The 14,580-nt window shown below is 48.4% G+C and overlaps 1 protein-coding gene and 1 long non-coding RNA gene across 4 annotated transcripts in view; both read left to right on the top strand.

Annotated features, from left to right (window-relative positions):
* Positions 1-14,580, top strand: part of HTT (huntingtin) — a 125,501-nt gene that overhangs the window by 53,037 nt on the left and 57,884 nt on the right. For all 3 annotated transcript variants that reach the window (XR_011567014.1, XM_070790927.1, XM_019963246.2), the window contains 11 exons: positions 384-542; positions 640-737; positions 1,661-1,800; positions 2,727-2,790; positions 3,015-3,115; positions 7,288-7,434; positions 9,131-9,251; positions 10,761-10,837; positions 11,825-11,976; positions 12,802-13,004; positions 13,787-13,913. Coding sequence is in view for 2 of the 3 variants with exons in the window: in XM_070790927.1 (XP_070647028.1) it covers positions 384-542; positions 640-737; positions 1,661-1,800; positions 2,727-2,790; positions 3,015-3,115; positions 7,288-7,434; positions 9,131-9,251; positions 10,761-10,837; positions 11,825-11,976; positions 12,802-13,004; positions 13,787-13,913 (1,389 nt within the window). In the remaining variant the exon portion in view is untranslated. The remainder of the gene's footprint in view (positions 1-383; positions 543-639; positions 738-1,660; positions 1,801-2,726; positions 2,791-3,014; positions 3,116-7,287; positions 7,435-9,130; positions 9,252-10,760; positions 10,838-11,824; positions 11,977-12,801; positions 13,005-13,786; positions 13,914-14,580) is intronic.
* LOC139183518 (uncharacterized) lies at positions 3,122-5,871 on the top strand. The gene is made up of 2 exons (XR_011567017.1): positions 3,122-4,801; positions 4,964-5,871. It is a non-coding gene; the product is annotated as an uncharacterized lncRNA (long non-coding RNA).

Raw genomic sequence — 14,580 nt, 5'->3', positions numbered from 1 at the left:
CCTGCTCTCTCTCTCCTCTCTTTCCTTGGGTGAAGGGACAAACTCATGCTTTTGAATTTATTTTAGATAATAAGTGTGGAAAGCTTTGAGGCTCTCTAGTCATTTTCCTGAAGCAAAATGTTGGAATTTTGATTACTGGCTGACAACCTGGAATTGTAACCCAGAAACTCTTATCGTGTTGACGCGCTGTCAGGGATGTGATGAATATAGGGTCTTTAAATCCGGGATGTTTTTTACCACTGATGGTTGTTACAGTCAAGTCTTTTCTAGATTAGCATCGCTCCCTTGCCCTTCTTTTTCTTTCCGGAGAATTCGGCCTTTGCCCTGAGTTAGAAAGTTGACGGTAGGGACCTGTACAGTGGCCGGGCCATCTCTCTCCGCAGAGGAGCAGTACGTGTCCGACGTCTTGAACTATGTCGACCACGGGGACCCGCAGGTCCGGGGAGCCACAGCCATCCTCTGCGGGACCCTCATCTGCTCTGTCCTCGGCCGGTGCCGCTTCCACGTGGCGGGCTGGATGGGCGCCGTCAGAGCCCGGACAGGTAAGCGCCCGCTTCCAGCTTCCAGCACCATCGCCCCTGGATGGCATTCTCGAGTTCAGGTTCACACGAAGGCTTCTGTGCTTGCTCTTCCGGGCAGGAAATACATTTTCTCTGGCGGACTGCATTCCCCTGCTGCAGAAAACTTTGAAGGACGAATCATCAGTTACTTGCAAGTTGGCTTGTGCTGCTGTGAGGGTGAGCGTGAGTGTTTGTGATGTCATTTCTTTGATTAGTGGAAATTTTACCAATGTTAACAATGAAAGGTTAAGCTTAATATTAAATATTTCCATTTGCAAGAGTAATAAACATCTGTGTATCTACCTCAGCCTTAGAAGGAAAACAGTGCCCGCAGACTCAAGGTTTAATAGACTTCGGTTTAAATCTCAGAATATTTGTTTGAAATACACTTTTCCTAAAGGGTATCTCTACCTTGCTCATATTACATGTAAAACTTGCTGAATTAAAACGCAGCAGCTCTTTCAGGCCCCTCGAATGCACAGAGTGAGGCCCTGGGGTTATTTAATCGCTGTGGCGTTGGCGGTGGGGCGGTCCCAGGCCTTTCTGAGGCAGCATGTTGAAATGTTCTATCAGCTGGTTCATAACTCACAACTGGCCCGACAGCAGTCCACGTTAAGCAGTAAAAATCAACCCCCAAACCCTACCATTGTCAGATTCATGTCCCCCTTTAAAGTGTCACGGCCCGGCCAGACTTGCTCCTTGGTCCCAGCTGTTTGCCAGGTGTCGGTCAGTCCGTGTCTGCTGGGGCAGAAGGGAGCCAGTCAGCAGCACTCAGCGGGCCGCGTGCGCTGGGGTGGCCTGGGGCCGGGTCCTGTCGGGCAGGACGCGGGCTCCAGGTCGTGGCGCTGGGCTGGGGCGGCCCGGGGTCCAGCAGGGGAGGCGCGTGCCTGGTGGCCGGGGAGAGGCCTGGGCCGAGGCGGGGCAGCGGGGAGAGAGCTGGGTCCCGTGGTGGTGACACGCTTGTGCTCCACCTCGAGGGGACTGAGGCGCATGCGTGTGGCCAGTGTTCCTGAGTGAGGTTGCTGTCAGGGGGCTGCAGCAGGCACGGGGCGGGGTGCGTGTGGGGGTCTGCAGAGGGCCACCTGCCGCCTGCCTTCCAGCTCTGTGTCATGAGCCTCTGCAGCAGCAGCTACAGTGCCTGGGGGCTGCAGCTCATCACCAACTTACTGGCCCTGCGGAGCAGCTCCTACTGGCTGGTGCGGACGGAGCTTCTGGAGACCGTGGCAGAGATCGACTTCAGGTGGGTGAGGCGGGCCCGCTAGGTCAGGCTTGAACGGCGCTGGGCGGCCCGGTGCCCAGCTGCAGGTGGTGACTGTGTGCCTCTGTCCGCCCCTCTCCTCTGAGTTTGTACGTCCACGCAGAGGAGTGGAGTTTTCTGGTAGTCTTAGTCACTCAAGTGTTCTGCACTTGGTGAGTGAAAGAGCTCAGGCTTCTAGAACGATGATGCTCGTGTCACTTGGGCCTGTTTAGACGAGTGCACGCCGTGCTGTACTGAGCCTTGGTCAGACGGCAGATTGGTATTGTCACAATTAAAGAATAACTTCTGATGCCTTGCAGTTTATGATAATTTTCTGAGAAAGCATGATTGCCCATGTTTTCTTTCTATGCTTTCTTTTAGATGGGAAATTTTCCTTTTTGTCTGAGTTTGTGGGGTTTTTTTAAGCCCCTGTCTGTAGAAGGCTGGTTGTGTGCCGGGGTGGGCTAGGTGCCCTCTGTGGGTCATTGTCTTCAGCCTTAGAGCATGTCTGTGAAGTCAGGGCTGCTTCCCGCTGCGTCTCACGGACGGGACCCCGAGTGGTGGGGGGGACCCGCTGGTCTCTGAGGGGGCCAGAGCCTCAGCCCCCTCCCCATGGTCTGCCCTCCCGCCACCTGAGGTGTTAGAGCTAGTTCTGTAGGGCACCTGGGGTCTTTCACAACACCAGGTGTGTATATTCACTTCGAAGAAAAGTATGGAGCACTTTCTGAGCCTGGAGTCGGGAGGAGCGTGTGTTCTCCTGTTGGAAGCACGCATCTTCCTGCCGTGTGGCGTGGGGCTGCCTCAGAGCCTCCCCGGCTTCCACCTGCGGCCCTGGCCTGGCCGTCCTCCTCTGCGTGCCGTGCAGGCCGTCCACGCGGCTTTGTTCAGTAGCTGAATTATTCACCGTGAAATATGTTCTTTTGTGTTAGGTTGGTGAGCTTTCTGGAGGCCAAAGCAGAAAGCCTGCACAGAGGGGCCCATCACTATACAGGGGTAAGCCCTTCATTTCTGGGAGGCCGTGATTTAACTTCCAGCAGTGCACTTTCCTGTTGGTGTGGGATTTCTAGGAATGTGTTGTATCATGAAGCTTGTGATCGTATATGTGAGTTTAGGGCTAGTGACGTTGAGTTCTTCTTTACCGGCTTTCCAAGATACCTGATCTAAAATTCATTTAAATACAGAGATCATACCTGTTTTTATCATCTTTCTTTCCAAAGCTTTTAAAACTGCAAGAGCGGGTACTCAGTAATGTTGTCATCCATCTGCTTGGAGATGAAGACCCCAGGGTACGGCATGTTGCTGCAGCTTCGTTGATGAGGTATTTGCCCAGTATTTCCTCTCTCATTTCATCTTCTTGGATAAAGTACTAAACGATATGACGTGGGAAGAGAGGCAAAAATCTGGAGACCGTAGGGCATAATCCTAAATCTTTTGAGCTCACTTTCAGTTACTCTTAAGCTATCAAAAAACATATTTTTCACTGTCTCAAGAGCCTGAAATGAAAATTAAGACAGCAATAAAGTACTAGCTTCATATTGTAAAAGTAATGGGCTTTGACGGCCAGATTTTTGAAATATGGAGAATAGCACTAAGAAGAAAATAAAAATCACCACTAGTTCTCCCACTGGAGATAACTACTGTTAACATTTTTTTGCTTTATGTCCTTTATACAAGCTTCTTTTTCAAAACTGGGACACAGTGTACATGCAATTTTGTTATCTGTTAACTTCCACAGAATAATAATTAGCATTTTCCTGTTAGAAATACTCCTCTGAAATGGCCTCTTTGACCCCCGCCCTCGTCTGGGGCACCTCCCTCCGTTCCGTGTGTCCATGCTTCGGTCCTGAGGCGAATGGCGTTTCACACAGTGTCAGATACAGAAAGGCTGGAAACACCTGTTACAAGAAATCTGTAGTTAGTGGCCACTTTTTCACTGTGTAGTTGTGATAGAATTTTTTGTAAAGATTATTCAGTTGGATACTAAGCTTTTATTGATTTAAATAATGAATAACGGTTCAGTGACTTGTATTATACATAAATGTTTAGCTAGTGACTAGTATAATGCGTAAATGTTTACATATAACTTTTGTTTCTAAGAATTAATTCATGGAAGTTGAGTTACTAAGCCAAACCTTTTATTTTTAGGTTTATTGAAGTAAAATTTTTTATCTCTTATAACTTACCCATTTTAAGTGTACAATTAATGATTTTTGGTAAACTTAGAATTGTGCAACCTTTACCACGATCCAACTTTACAATATTTCCATCATTTCAAAAGGATCTGTTGTGCCCATTTGCAGTAACTGCCAGCTCCTACCCGGCCACAGGCAACCACTGCTCTGCTTCCCGTCCCTAGAGGCGCATGTGCCTTTTCTGCACACTCGGTATAGTCACACGCACACGGTCAGTAGAGGCACGTGTGCCTTTTCTGTACACTCGGTATAGACACACACACACGTCAGTAGAGGCGCATGTGCCATTTCTGCACACTCGGTATAGATGCGCGCACACGTCAGTAGAGGCGCGTGTGCCTTTTCTGCACACTCTGTATAGACGTGCGCACACGTCAGTAGAGGCACGTGTGCTTTTTCTACACACTGTATAGACGCGTGCACATGTCAGTAGAGGTGCGTGTGGCTTTTCTGCACACTCTGTATACACGCGCGCACACGTAGTAGAGGTGCGTGTGCCTTTTCTGCACACTCTGTATACACGCGCGCACACGTAGTAGAGGTGCGTGTGCCTTTTCTGCACACTCTGTATACACGCGTGCACACGTAGTAGAGGTGCATGTGCCTTTTCTGCACACTCGGTATAGACGCGTGCAAACGGTCAGTAGAGGCACGTGTGCCTTTTCTGCACATTTGTATAGACGTACGCACATGTCAGTAGAGGCGCGTGTACCTTTTCTGCACAATTGGTATAGACTCGCACACACGGTCAGTAGAGGCGCGTGTGCCTTTTCTGCACACTTGGTATAGACTCGCACACATGGTCAGTAGAGGTGCATGTGCCTTTTCTGCACACTCTGTATAGACGTGCGCACATTTCAGTAGAGGCGCGTGTGCCATTTCTGCACACTCGGTATAGACGCGAGCACACGTCAGTAGAGGCGCATGTGCCTTTTCTACACACTCTGTATAGACGCGTACACAAGTCAGTAGAGGCGCGTGTGCCTTTTCTGCACACTTGGTATAGACTCGCACACATGGTCAGAAGAGGTGCATGTGCCTTTCCTGCACCCTCTGTATAGACGCGCGCACACTTCAGTAGAGGCGCGTGTGCCTTTTCTTCACAGTCTGTATAGACGCGCGCACACGTCAGTAGAGAAGCGTGTGCCTTTTCTGCACACTTGTATAGACGCGCGCACACGTCAGTAGAGGCACGTGTGCCTTTTCTGCACACTCTGTATAGACGCGCACACACGAGAATAGAGGCGCGTGTGCCTTTTCTGCACACTCTGTATAGACGCATGCACAAGTCAGTAGAGGCGCGTGTGCCTTTTCTGCACACTTGGTATAGACTCGCACACATGGGCAGTAGAGGTGCATGTGCCTTTTCTGCACACTCTGTATAGACACACACACACGTCAGTAGAGGCGCGTGTGCCGTTTCTGCACACTTGTTATAGACTCGCACACATGGTCAGTAGTGGTGCATGTGCCTTTTCTGCACACTGTATAGACGCGCGCACACATCAGTAGAGGCGTGTGTGCCTTTTCTGCACACTTGGTATAGACTTGCACACACGGTCAGTAGAAGTGCATGTGCCTTTTCTGCACACTCTGTATAGACGCGTGCACACGGTCAGTAGCGGCGCGTGTGCCTTTTCTGCACACTTGTATAGATGTGTGCACACGTCAGTAGAGGGACTCTGCTCCTGACTGTGTTTCACTCGGTGTTCGAGGCTTGTCCATGCTGTGGGTTGGGTGCCCATTGTTTGTTCTCTTCGTTGTTTAACAGCGTTCTGTTATGTAGATAATACTGCTGTTTTATGTATACATTCACCAAGTGATATGATTATTTTCACTTTTTGACTGTTATGAATCATGCTGCTTAAACTCTTTCCTCCAAGACTTTGGACGTATGTTTTCATTTCTCGGGGGTAGGTACTGGCAAGTGGGTTTTTATGGTTTTGGTACTTAACTGGAGAATCACGTGGACAGAGGAGCCTCGCGGGCTGTGGCCCATAGGGCCACAAAGAATCGGCCACGACTGAAGCGACTGAGCAGGCAGTGAAGTTTCTGTCCAGAAGCGGGTCAGCCTGTCCTCCCACCACCAGAGTGGGATTGTGCCCGAGTCTTCACCAAAGCAAGCACTTCAAAAAACATTAAGTATTTGTCTGTTGCTTAGGCAGTTATTGGTATTTCTTTTTAACATAACTTTTATCTTGTTTTAAAAATAACATGTTTACTAAACAAAACTGAGGAAAAGTATAAAAACCTTTGTAGTCAAACTGCTCAAAGAAAACCAATTGTGTTTTGGTGGATAGCCCTTTGGTTTTCAGTGTACAGGTCACTCCGTGGTGCCTGACTCTTTGCGACCCCATGGACTGTATAGCCCGTGGAGTTCTCCAGGCCAGAACACCAGAGTGGGCAGCCTTGCCCTTCTCCAGGGGTTTTTGGTGTGGCCATGTGCCTATCAACCAAAGCAACCAAAGCTTGTGAGCTGTGCCTTTTCAGGGACTTAACTGGGTTTGTATGACTTGCTTGACCAAAGATCTTGAATCTTTACCATTTTCTATGAAAGTGAAAGTGAAGTCGCTCAGTCGTTTCCTACTCTTTGCGACCCCATGGGCTGTAGCCCACCAGGCTCCTCCATCCATGGGATTCTCTATGACAGTAATTTATTAAACCTTAGGAAAAAATGGTATTTATGGCCAGGTCTTCCTGGAGGAAAGAGACTTTAACTAAAGTTAATGGAGTTCACACACCACTGTTTTAAAACAGTTGATTGTTTCTGGAAGCTACAGGCCGGCCCGTAGGTGTGTGAGGGCTCATGCAGAGCCCCTGTGCTCCCTGCCTCCACCTCAGAGTTGGCCTGAGATGCGGGCCTCAGCTGGGACGTCGCCCCTGGGGGTGTGGGGGCGGTCCTGCAGAGAAAGTCGCAGGAGTGAGGAGGGGCCCACCTGGGTGACTCCTGTGCAGGGCCCCGCACCCCCCCACCGCCCCGCCCCGGCGACTCCTGCTCAGGGCAGTCTCCTGCACCTGCTGACGCTGGTCAAGGCGATTAGAGGAGCACTCGGAGGGCTTCTGAACTCAGAGGAGTTAATCTGTGGAGAGAGCTGTAAGTAACTGTGTGATGACGAGAAGAAAGTCCAGCCCCTGGTCGTTTCAGAGCGGGGGTGTGGGGCGTGCCTGACCAGTGCCGCCGCTCAGGAGACGTGTCTGTGGGTAGGTGCTGCCGAGCTTGATGGTGACACAGGGCCTGGCGTAATCAGAAGGGGTTTCACGTACTTTCTAAGGGAAATAAACCTGACTTTTATGTTAGGCTCGTCCCAAAGCTGTTTTACAAGTGCGACCAAGGACAAGCGGACCCAGTGGTGGCCGTGGCACGAGACCAGAGCAGTGTGTACCTGACGCTTCTCATGCACGAGACGCAGCCTCCCTCCCACTTCTCCGTCAGCGCCGTAACCAGGTACGCTAAGCAAGGCATGTGGGCACTCATCGAAAGCTTGCATTTTCTAGAGAAAATGCTTTAGTGAGGGTGTCTGAGCAGGTGGGCTGCCTTCGATAGGATGCTTCTGTCTCTCAGGGTTTACCACCAGCCTCTTTATTTAGGTTCTGCTGCAGCCACGCAGCAGTGACATCACAAGTCTTAAGATTCGTTTGTTACGAGCCACATACTGACAACTGTATTTTTCTGTAGGACTCTAATGCTCTATCTTGTCCTTAAAGTTTTCACTTTCTCTGTGTTATCTAAGAGTATGGTTATGTAATAGCATTAATTTTAGCAGGCTCTTAAAGAGTGTCAGTGTTATTTAGGGTTATCCACTAGTTAAGTGATTAGCAATTATTATTCACATTTTTTTGTGAAGGTCTTTAAATACAATTTCAAATGACTAAACAGCCCTCTCTCTGATTCTCAGATGAGTGGGGTAGACTAAAAGTAATCATCAGAAATGCTTTAATGAAGTTCTGATTTTCTTTAAAATTTCAGTTTGCCAGGAAGGTTGCAGAAATGATAATAAGACTATTATGCTTTTAAAGAATTCTCTGTGTTTTAAATGTTATTTAAAAAATTAGCTTTTATGTGATACTTTTTTCCTGAATGGCATTTTAAAAAAATACATGGGCTAAATGACTTTTGAAGCCAAAATGTCCATGTGACAGTTTGTTCTGAATTTGAAGCTCAGCTTGTCAAATTTTGAAGCTATTTTTTCTTAATAAATATCTCTTCTAATGCAAAGGTTGTTTAAAAACATGGAAATAATTTTTTTCCTGATTTCCTTTTTTTAACCTCAAAACTGGCATTTTCTTTCTTTGAAAAGATTCAGGATAAATGTTCCTTTAAGATAAGCAGAAGCAATATAAGAATATTTCATTATCAGGAATTACACAAGCTTATGATAAGTAATTTGTCAACAAGGTTGCATCTTCTAAATGTCATTAGATGCCAACAGAGATACGTATAATATTTTATTAAAATTGGTTAGTAACTACAGCTGTGAAAATATCCAGTCCAAACTCGGACTGTCCTCCCGACATTCAGCTTTGTTCAGCTTGGTTCTTGCATGATAAGCACAAATCCCGGTTTTGCGCTATACTTGCAGGATTTATGTAAGGAGATAAAATGTGTTCTCCTTAGTGTGTATCGTTGAGTGTGTCTGTGGACAAGACCCGAGGGGAACAGAAGTGAGTCGACACTCACCCTGCCTGGGCTTCCTCTGTGTGGTTGGGGAATTAGAATTTGTATGTAACCATTAGGAGGGATTGAAATTCATGTGTGCCGTGAATGGAATGCGGAAAAAGTGACAGTCTTGTAGTAGGAAAGGACTTTGTTTTGTTTGGAATCAGGAGTAGATTCCCATTGGACATAATGTAAAGCTTGAAAACGGGCGGCTTTGAATCGGCACGCAGGCTGCAGCCGAGGCTGTGTTGAGGGGAGTGTTGATCCTCTGGTGTGGTTGGGTGTTGGAGGAGGGACGGGTTGTTTCATCCTTCTTTATAGAATAATGACCACATTTATTTCCAGTTTTCCTGTAACTTAAAAAGTCAAGACTGCTTTAACTTCTTGTGGCCTTTAATCTTAAGTATTTAAACGCCATTTGAATTCTGAGAATGTCATAAACTTTAATGGGAGATTTTAAGTCTCTCTGTATCTTTCTCGTTAGAATTTATAGAGGCTATAACCTGTTACCAAGCATCACAGATGTCACTCTGGAAAATAACCTCTCGAGAGTCATTGCAGCGGTTTCTCATGAACTGATCACATCGACCACGAGGGCACTCACAGTAAGTCTCTTGGTTGGGCCAATGAGTTAATTTCAGTAGTTTTGTGTGGTCTGTTCTTCATGATAGGATACTTGTATTAGAGCTCTTACATGTGGGCTTCTGTTAATAAAACCCTGGTTTATTCCAACGAAAATGGAAACAACTATTTTCAGGTTATTAAAGTAATACATGTTTATTTAAAAAAAAAAAAAACATTCAGCCCATCTGGGAAGAAATAATAATGAAAAACTACCGTAATCCAAATTGGTAGTATATCAGCAGTTTAAAATATCTCTAAAATAATTGACTCAAGGACTTTATAATATATATGAAGAGGAAGAAAAACTTGGAAATACTGACAAAGATTTTTGTGTCGTGTGATTATCTGTATCATTACTTATGATGCTGAAAGTACAAAGAAGTCTAATGTCCAATAATTCTCTACTGGATAAATTCTGAAGATGCCTAAATCCTGTATAGATGCTGAAGCGTTTATTTGTGCACCTGTTAGTACGGTGCTTTGGAGCATTTGTCACAGTCTGTAGAGGGAGCCTCTAGGTGATAATACCGAGTGAAAAACGCACAGAACGGAACCGCGCGCCAGTGTGTAGTGGTGGTGAGAAGCAACGTTCACGGAAACACCTCTCTCACTCAGGAGGATAATTGGCAGAAAATTACTAAAATTAATTTTAGAATGTAATTAATTAGTAATTAACTTAGTAATTAATTTTAATTACTAAAATTAATTTTAGAACTAAAATTAACTTTATGAATGGTTATTCTTTTTAAGATATCACACATTTTCTAAAATGAACACATGCAATTTCCATAATCAGAAAAAAGAATGTTAACATGAAAAGTGGTGCCAGTTCACTGAGTTAGCAGCTTAAACCTTGTCCTTTATTTTCTGTGACAGAAGGAATGCTTTCCTGTTGTAAAAACTCAGACAATTGTGATTAGACTCTCTTGATACTATATAAGTGCCTTTCAAACTTAAATACTGTTTGGGCTGTCTGTAGTTTGGGCTTCCCTTGATTTGTTCAAAATGTTATAAATTTTATCTGTCTTTATTGTGACCTCCATATGTCAGACACTGTTCTAGGCTTGGGATGTAAAAACAAGAAGAATCCTTGCCCTGTGGTTCTTTAAGTCTGGTCAGGAAGATGGACATTAATTAGCTTGAGCTCAGGAATGGCCGGTGTGGGGTAGGGGGAAGAAGCGGAGAAGGGGAGAAGGGAATTCCAGCTGGGGGGCGGAGGAGGGCACAGGAAGATTAAAGCCAACTAGAGGAGGTGCCTCCCTGCCGGCCTCTCCTCCCTGGATGTAAGGACCCTCCTTAAACCTGTATCTCGGTTGTCCAGCTGTGTCTGAATTCTCCGGTGTGAACTTGTTCTGTGGGAGGGCAGATGTCCTGTGCCTGGGTACAGAGCCCGACTTTATTTTCATTGTTCGTACGTTTTATAAAGCGTAAAAGGACGGTCAGTGTAATGAACCCTTTTGGTGTGATCTTACCATTCCTTTCTTGTTTAGTTTGGATGCTGTGAAGCTCTGTGTCTACTTTCAACTGCCTTCCCAGTTTGCATTTGGAGTTTGGGTTGGCACTGCGGGTATGTATTTCCTTGGCACATGACTACAGTCATGTGATACAATCATGGTTATACGGATCCTTTTTTTTTCTCTTGTGAAGTCTCTCATCAGTGTTACCTTTTGGGGAAACACCCACTGGAATATTTGCTTCTCCCGGTTAGTTGTGTTGGATGCTAGTGACAGGAGACTTGGAAGCAGTGAGTTACTTGTGATTCTTTTCGATGTGAAATGCTCACTCATCAGCATTTGGAGGATTTGAGGGTGTGACTTGCAGTCTCATTGAAGGGAATTTGCATACACTGGCAAAATACTTTTCTAATTGGCTTGATTCTCTCCAAAATTATTCACTACTATTAAAAATTTAGAAACTTTCTTTGTTTGAAATCAGATGTGATCTATCATGCAAAGTCGTGATCAGTTACAAGAGTCTTTTAGGAACTACTGTACTTACATTAGCAGTTCTCATTTAAAAATGAAAAGGATTTTCCTCCCGTAGATGGCCCTAATGAAGTGAAGTGAAGTGAAAGTCGCTCAGTCGTGTCTGACTCTTTGTGACCCCATGGACTATACAGTCCATGGAATTCTCCAGGCCAGAATACTGAAGTGGGTAGCCTTTCCCTTGTCCAGGGGATCTTCCCAACCCAGAGATCAAACCCAGGTCTCCCGCATTGCAGGCAGATTCTTTCCTAGCTGAGCCACCAGGGAATCCCAAAAATACTGGAGTGGGTAGCCTAGCCCTTCTCCAGTGGATCTTCCTAACCCAGGAATCGAACCGGGGTCTCCTGCATTGCAGGTGGATTCTTTATACTTTCAATCAGATCTTCTCCCTGATTTCATTTCTCAGGTGATTTTTATGGACCTGTGGTTACAAGAAAGATGCTAGTTTACAATTTAGTAAAATCGCTTTATGAGCAGCCATGAAATGAATAGCCATAATCTTCTGTTTGGTTCATAAGAGGAGGCAAGACTTAGCTCAGCATTGTTCTGTAATTTGATCCCGCTTCCAGAGTGCCCCCGCTGAGTGCCTCAGACGAGTCCAGGAAGAGCTGCACCGTGGGGATGGTCTCGATGATCCTGACCCTGCTGTCGTCTGCCTGGTTCCCGCTGGATCTCTCCGCCCACCAGGATGCTCTGATCTTAGCCGGGAACTTGCTGGCAGGTATCGGCCCTGAGTTGAAACACTTGGCTGTGGGTAAACTCACCTCTGATTTCATTTGCGCGGGCACTGTGTGCAGGCATTGTCTTGGGTGCCCGGGCAGTAAGGAGGCAGTGAGAGGGCTGCGTGCTCAAATGTAGGAGTTCATAAGGACACGTGTCAACGCGGCGGGGCGCGATGCTCCCCATGGGGGATTAGGACAGGGACAGGGTTTGTCGGCTGGCAGGAAAGGGCACAGTGCGCAGGGTGCTGCACGGGACGTGGAGCAAGCTGCGTGTGGCGTCGGAGCTGACAGTTTTGGATGCCACGTGAGTGACGATGAGGATGGAGAATGTGGCCGGCGAGCAGTCTGTCTCCAGTAGTGAGAACTTAGTCCGTTTGCTCTGGGAGGTCACTGGAGAGCTTCATGAAAGGGACTAACAATCGGGTCAGTATTTTAGAAAGACCACTTGGCTTATGCGAATACAGATTGGAGAAGTTAGGGAAACTCGTAGTTAAGGCAAGATGGAGAGAGTCTGAACAGGGTGATGGTTGTGGCTTGTGTTGAAGAAACCAATTAAAAGAGAGTAACGGAGACAGAATCCGCAGGTCTCGATCGCCAGGTGAACTTGAGTTGTCTAGGTCAGGAAGGGGACTGTCGTCCTGGGGGTATATGAGGGTGGGTTCATGGCAAGTGGGCACACAGGGAAATGTCAGGTTCCTGTGGAACCCAAGGCATCAGCTGACCCCAGGGGGTGTCCAGCAGACACCCCATGTGGACGGGTTTGAGTGACTTGGTCTTGCCCCCTGCCCTGGCGCTGGGGGGTGACATGTGTGCCCGTATCGCAGCCAGTGCCCCCAGGTCTCTGAGGAGCTCGTGGGCCTCTGAAGATGAGGCCAGCACGGCAGCCACCAAGCAGGAGGAGGCGTGGCCGGCCCTGGGTGACCGGACCCTGGTGCCCATGGTGGAGCAGCTCTTCTCCCACCTGCTGAAGGTCATCAACATCTGCGCACACGTCCTGGATGATGTGGCTCCGGGACCCGCAGTGAAGGTAACGCCTCACCTGGGCAGCTCTTCCCGCAGCTCGCGTGGTGCGGGGGCTCCCAGACACGCGGGTCTCCCCAGTGCAGCCGCCTGCTTCCGGGCTCTCTCTAGCCCCTCCCTGCTGCCTCAGAGTCCATTCTGATGGCAGCCCTTAAGCCCCCGTGTCCGCTTTGCAGGCAAGGCTCCAAGGTGTAAGGTGACTTCTTAGATCTTGAATTGGGCAAGCAGCGAGCCAAGGTGCCTGTGCCTCTGCCTCCCGCAGTGCGGGCTGGGGCTCTGCGTTCTCTCATGGGTGTGCACAGTGTGGACTTCATGAAGAGTCTGGGTTTGTTGCTGCCTAGCTCAGCTGCTTGTTGGCTGTGACCTTGAATAAGTCCCTTCATCATTGCTGAGCCTGTCTCATTTGAAATGGAGTTCGGAGCATTGCTCCCTACCCTGCTTCATGCCCTGGCCCCCGGAGGGTGTCCCAGTGCTCACTCTTGGAGGTGGCAGGCCTGGACTCCCAAAGCCTCCTGCAGCCCCTGTGGCCTGCTGAGGCCTCTCCGGCCTCTGGCGTTCACGGTGCTCCCATTAGGAAGTGCTGGGCCACCTCCCACCATGGATGATTGTCGTGTGGATTAAAGTAGACAGTGTGCGTACAGACTCTGAGCCCCACAGATGCAGATTCAAACAAAAGAAATGAATTCCATGGGTTGACTCTTTTCCACAGATGGGTGAAGCACACAATAGCCTAGTTCTCGGTTTTGTGTTGGTTACATTTCCTTCACAGTGTCTTGTGTTCTGTTTTAGGCAGCCCTGCCTTCTCTCACAAACCCGCCTTCTCTGAGCCCAATCCGACGGAAAGGGAAAGAGAAGGAGCCAGGAGAGCAGGCGTCTGTGCCTGTGAGTCCCAAGAAAGGCAGCGAGGCCAGTCCAGGTGTGAGGCCGGTCGGGGCGAGGGCCCGGGCTGGGAGGCGGGCAGGGTGGGGCGGGGCAGGGGCGGGGGCCGACTGTGTCACAGCGATTAGGACCCAACAATTCTGGTCAGGTCCGGGCTGATGGATGACGTGGAGTTTGGGGAATAAAATGCATAGAACGAAACCACAGAAACGGTTTCCCCAGGTGTGGTTTCCGGTGTTAACTGCTAAGAGGACACAGAGCACACTTTGGCCTTGAGCACGTCTGAGTGTGGTGTTCTAATTATTCGGGGTCCCAGCCGTCTACAGGTGCCCGCCCTGTGCTCCCTACGCCCTGCGCCTCCTCCCTTCTGCTCTTCTCGTTGATTTTCAGGAAGGGAGGCGATGTAGACGGCTGGGAACAGAGGTAGTGGGTGAGAATAATGAAGTAGGAAGTGGAAACCCTCCATTTGGAAAGGCCGCATAGGGAGGAGAGTGGGGATGAAACCATCTGAGTGAGCCAAACCTGAAGAATTCACAGATGCTAGCTGGGCAGCAGCAGCAGCAGCAGCAGCAGCAGCAGCGGGGTCTCAGGCCAGAGGGGCCAGAGTGCCCGTGGGCTCTGCCTGTGACAGGTGCCGTCTGTGCCCCTCACGGTGGGCATTGAGGGCAGGCGACTGGACTCCACCACACGTAGTCACATGCCAC

Source organism: Bos indicus, chromosome 6, assembly GCF_029378745.1.
Source record: "Bos indicus isolate NIAB-ARS_2022 breed Sahiwal x Tharparkar chromosome 6, NIAB-ARS_B.indTharparkar_mat_pri_1.0, whole genome shotgun sequence".
Classification (NCBI taxonomy): Eukaryota; Metazoa; Chordata; class Mammalia; order Artiodactyla; family Bovidae; genus Bos; species Bos indicus.
The sequence above is the reverse complement of the archived record's forward strand: the minus strand, read 5'-3'. Positions and strand labels throughout refer to the sequence as shown.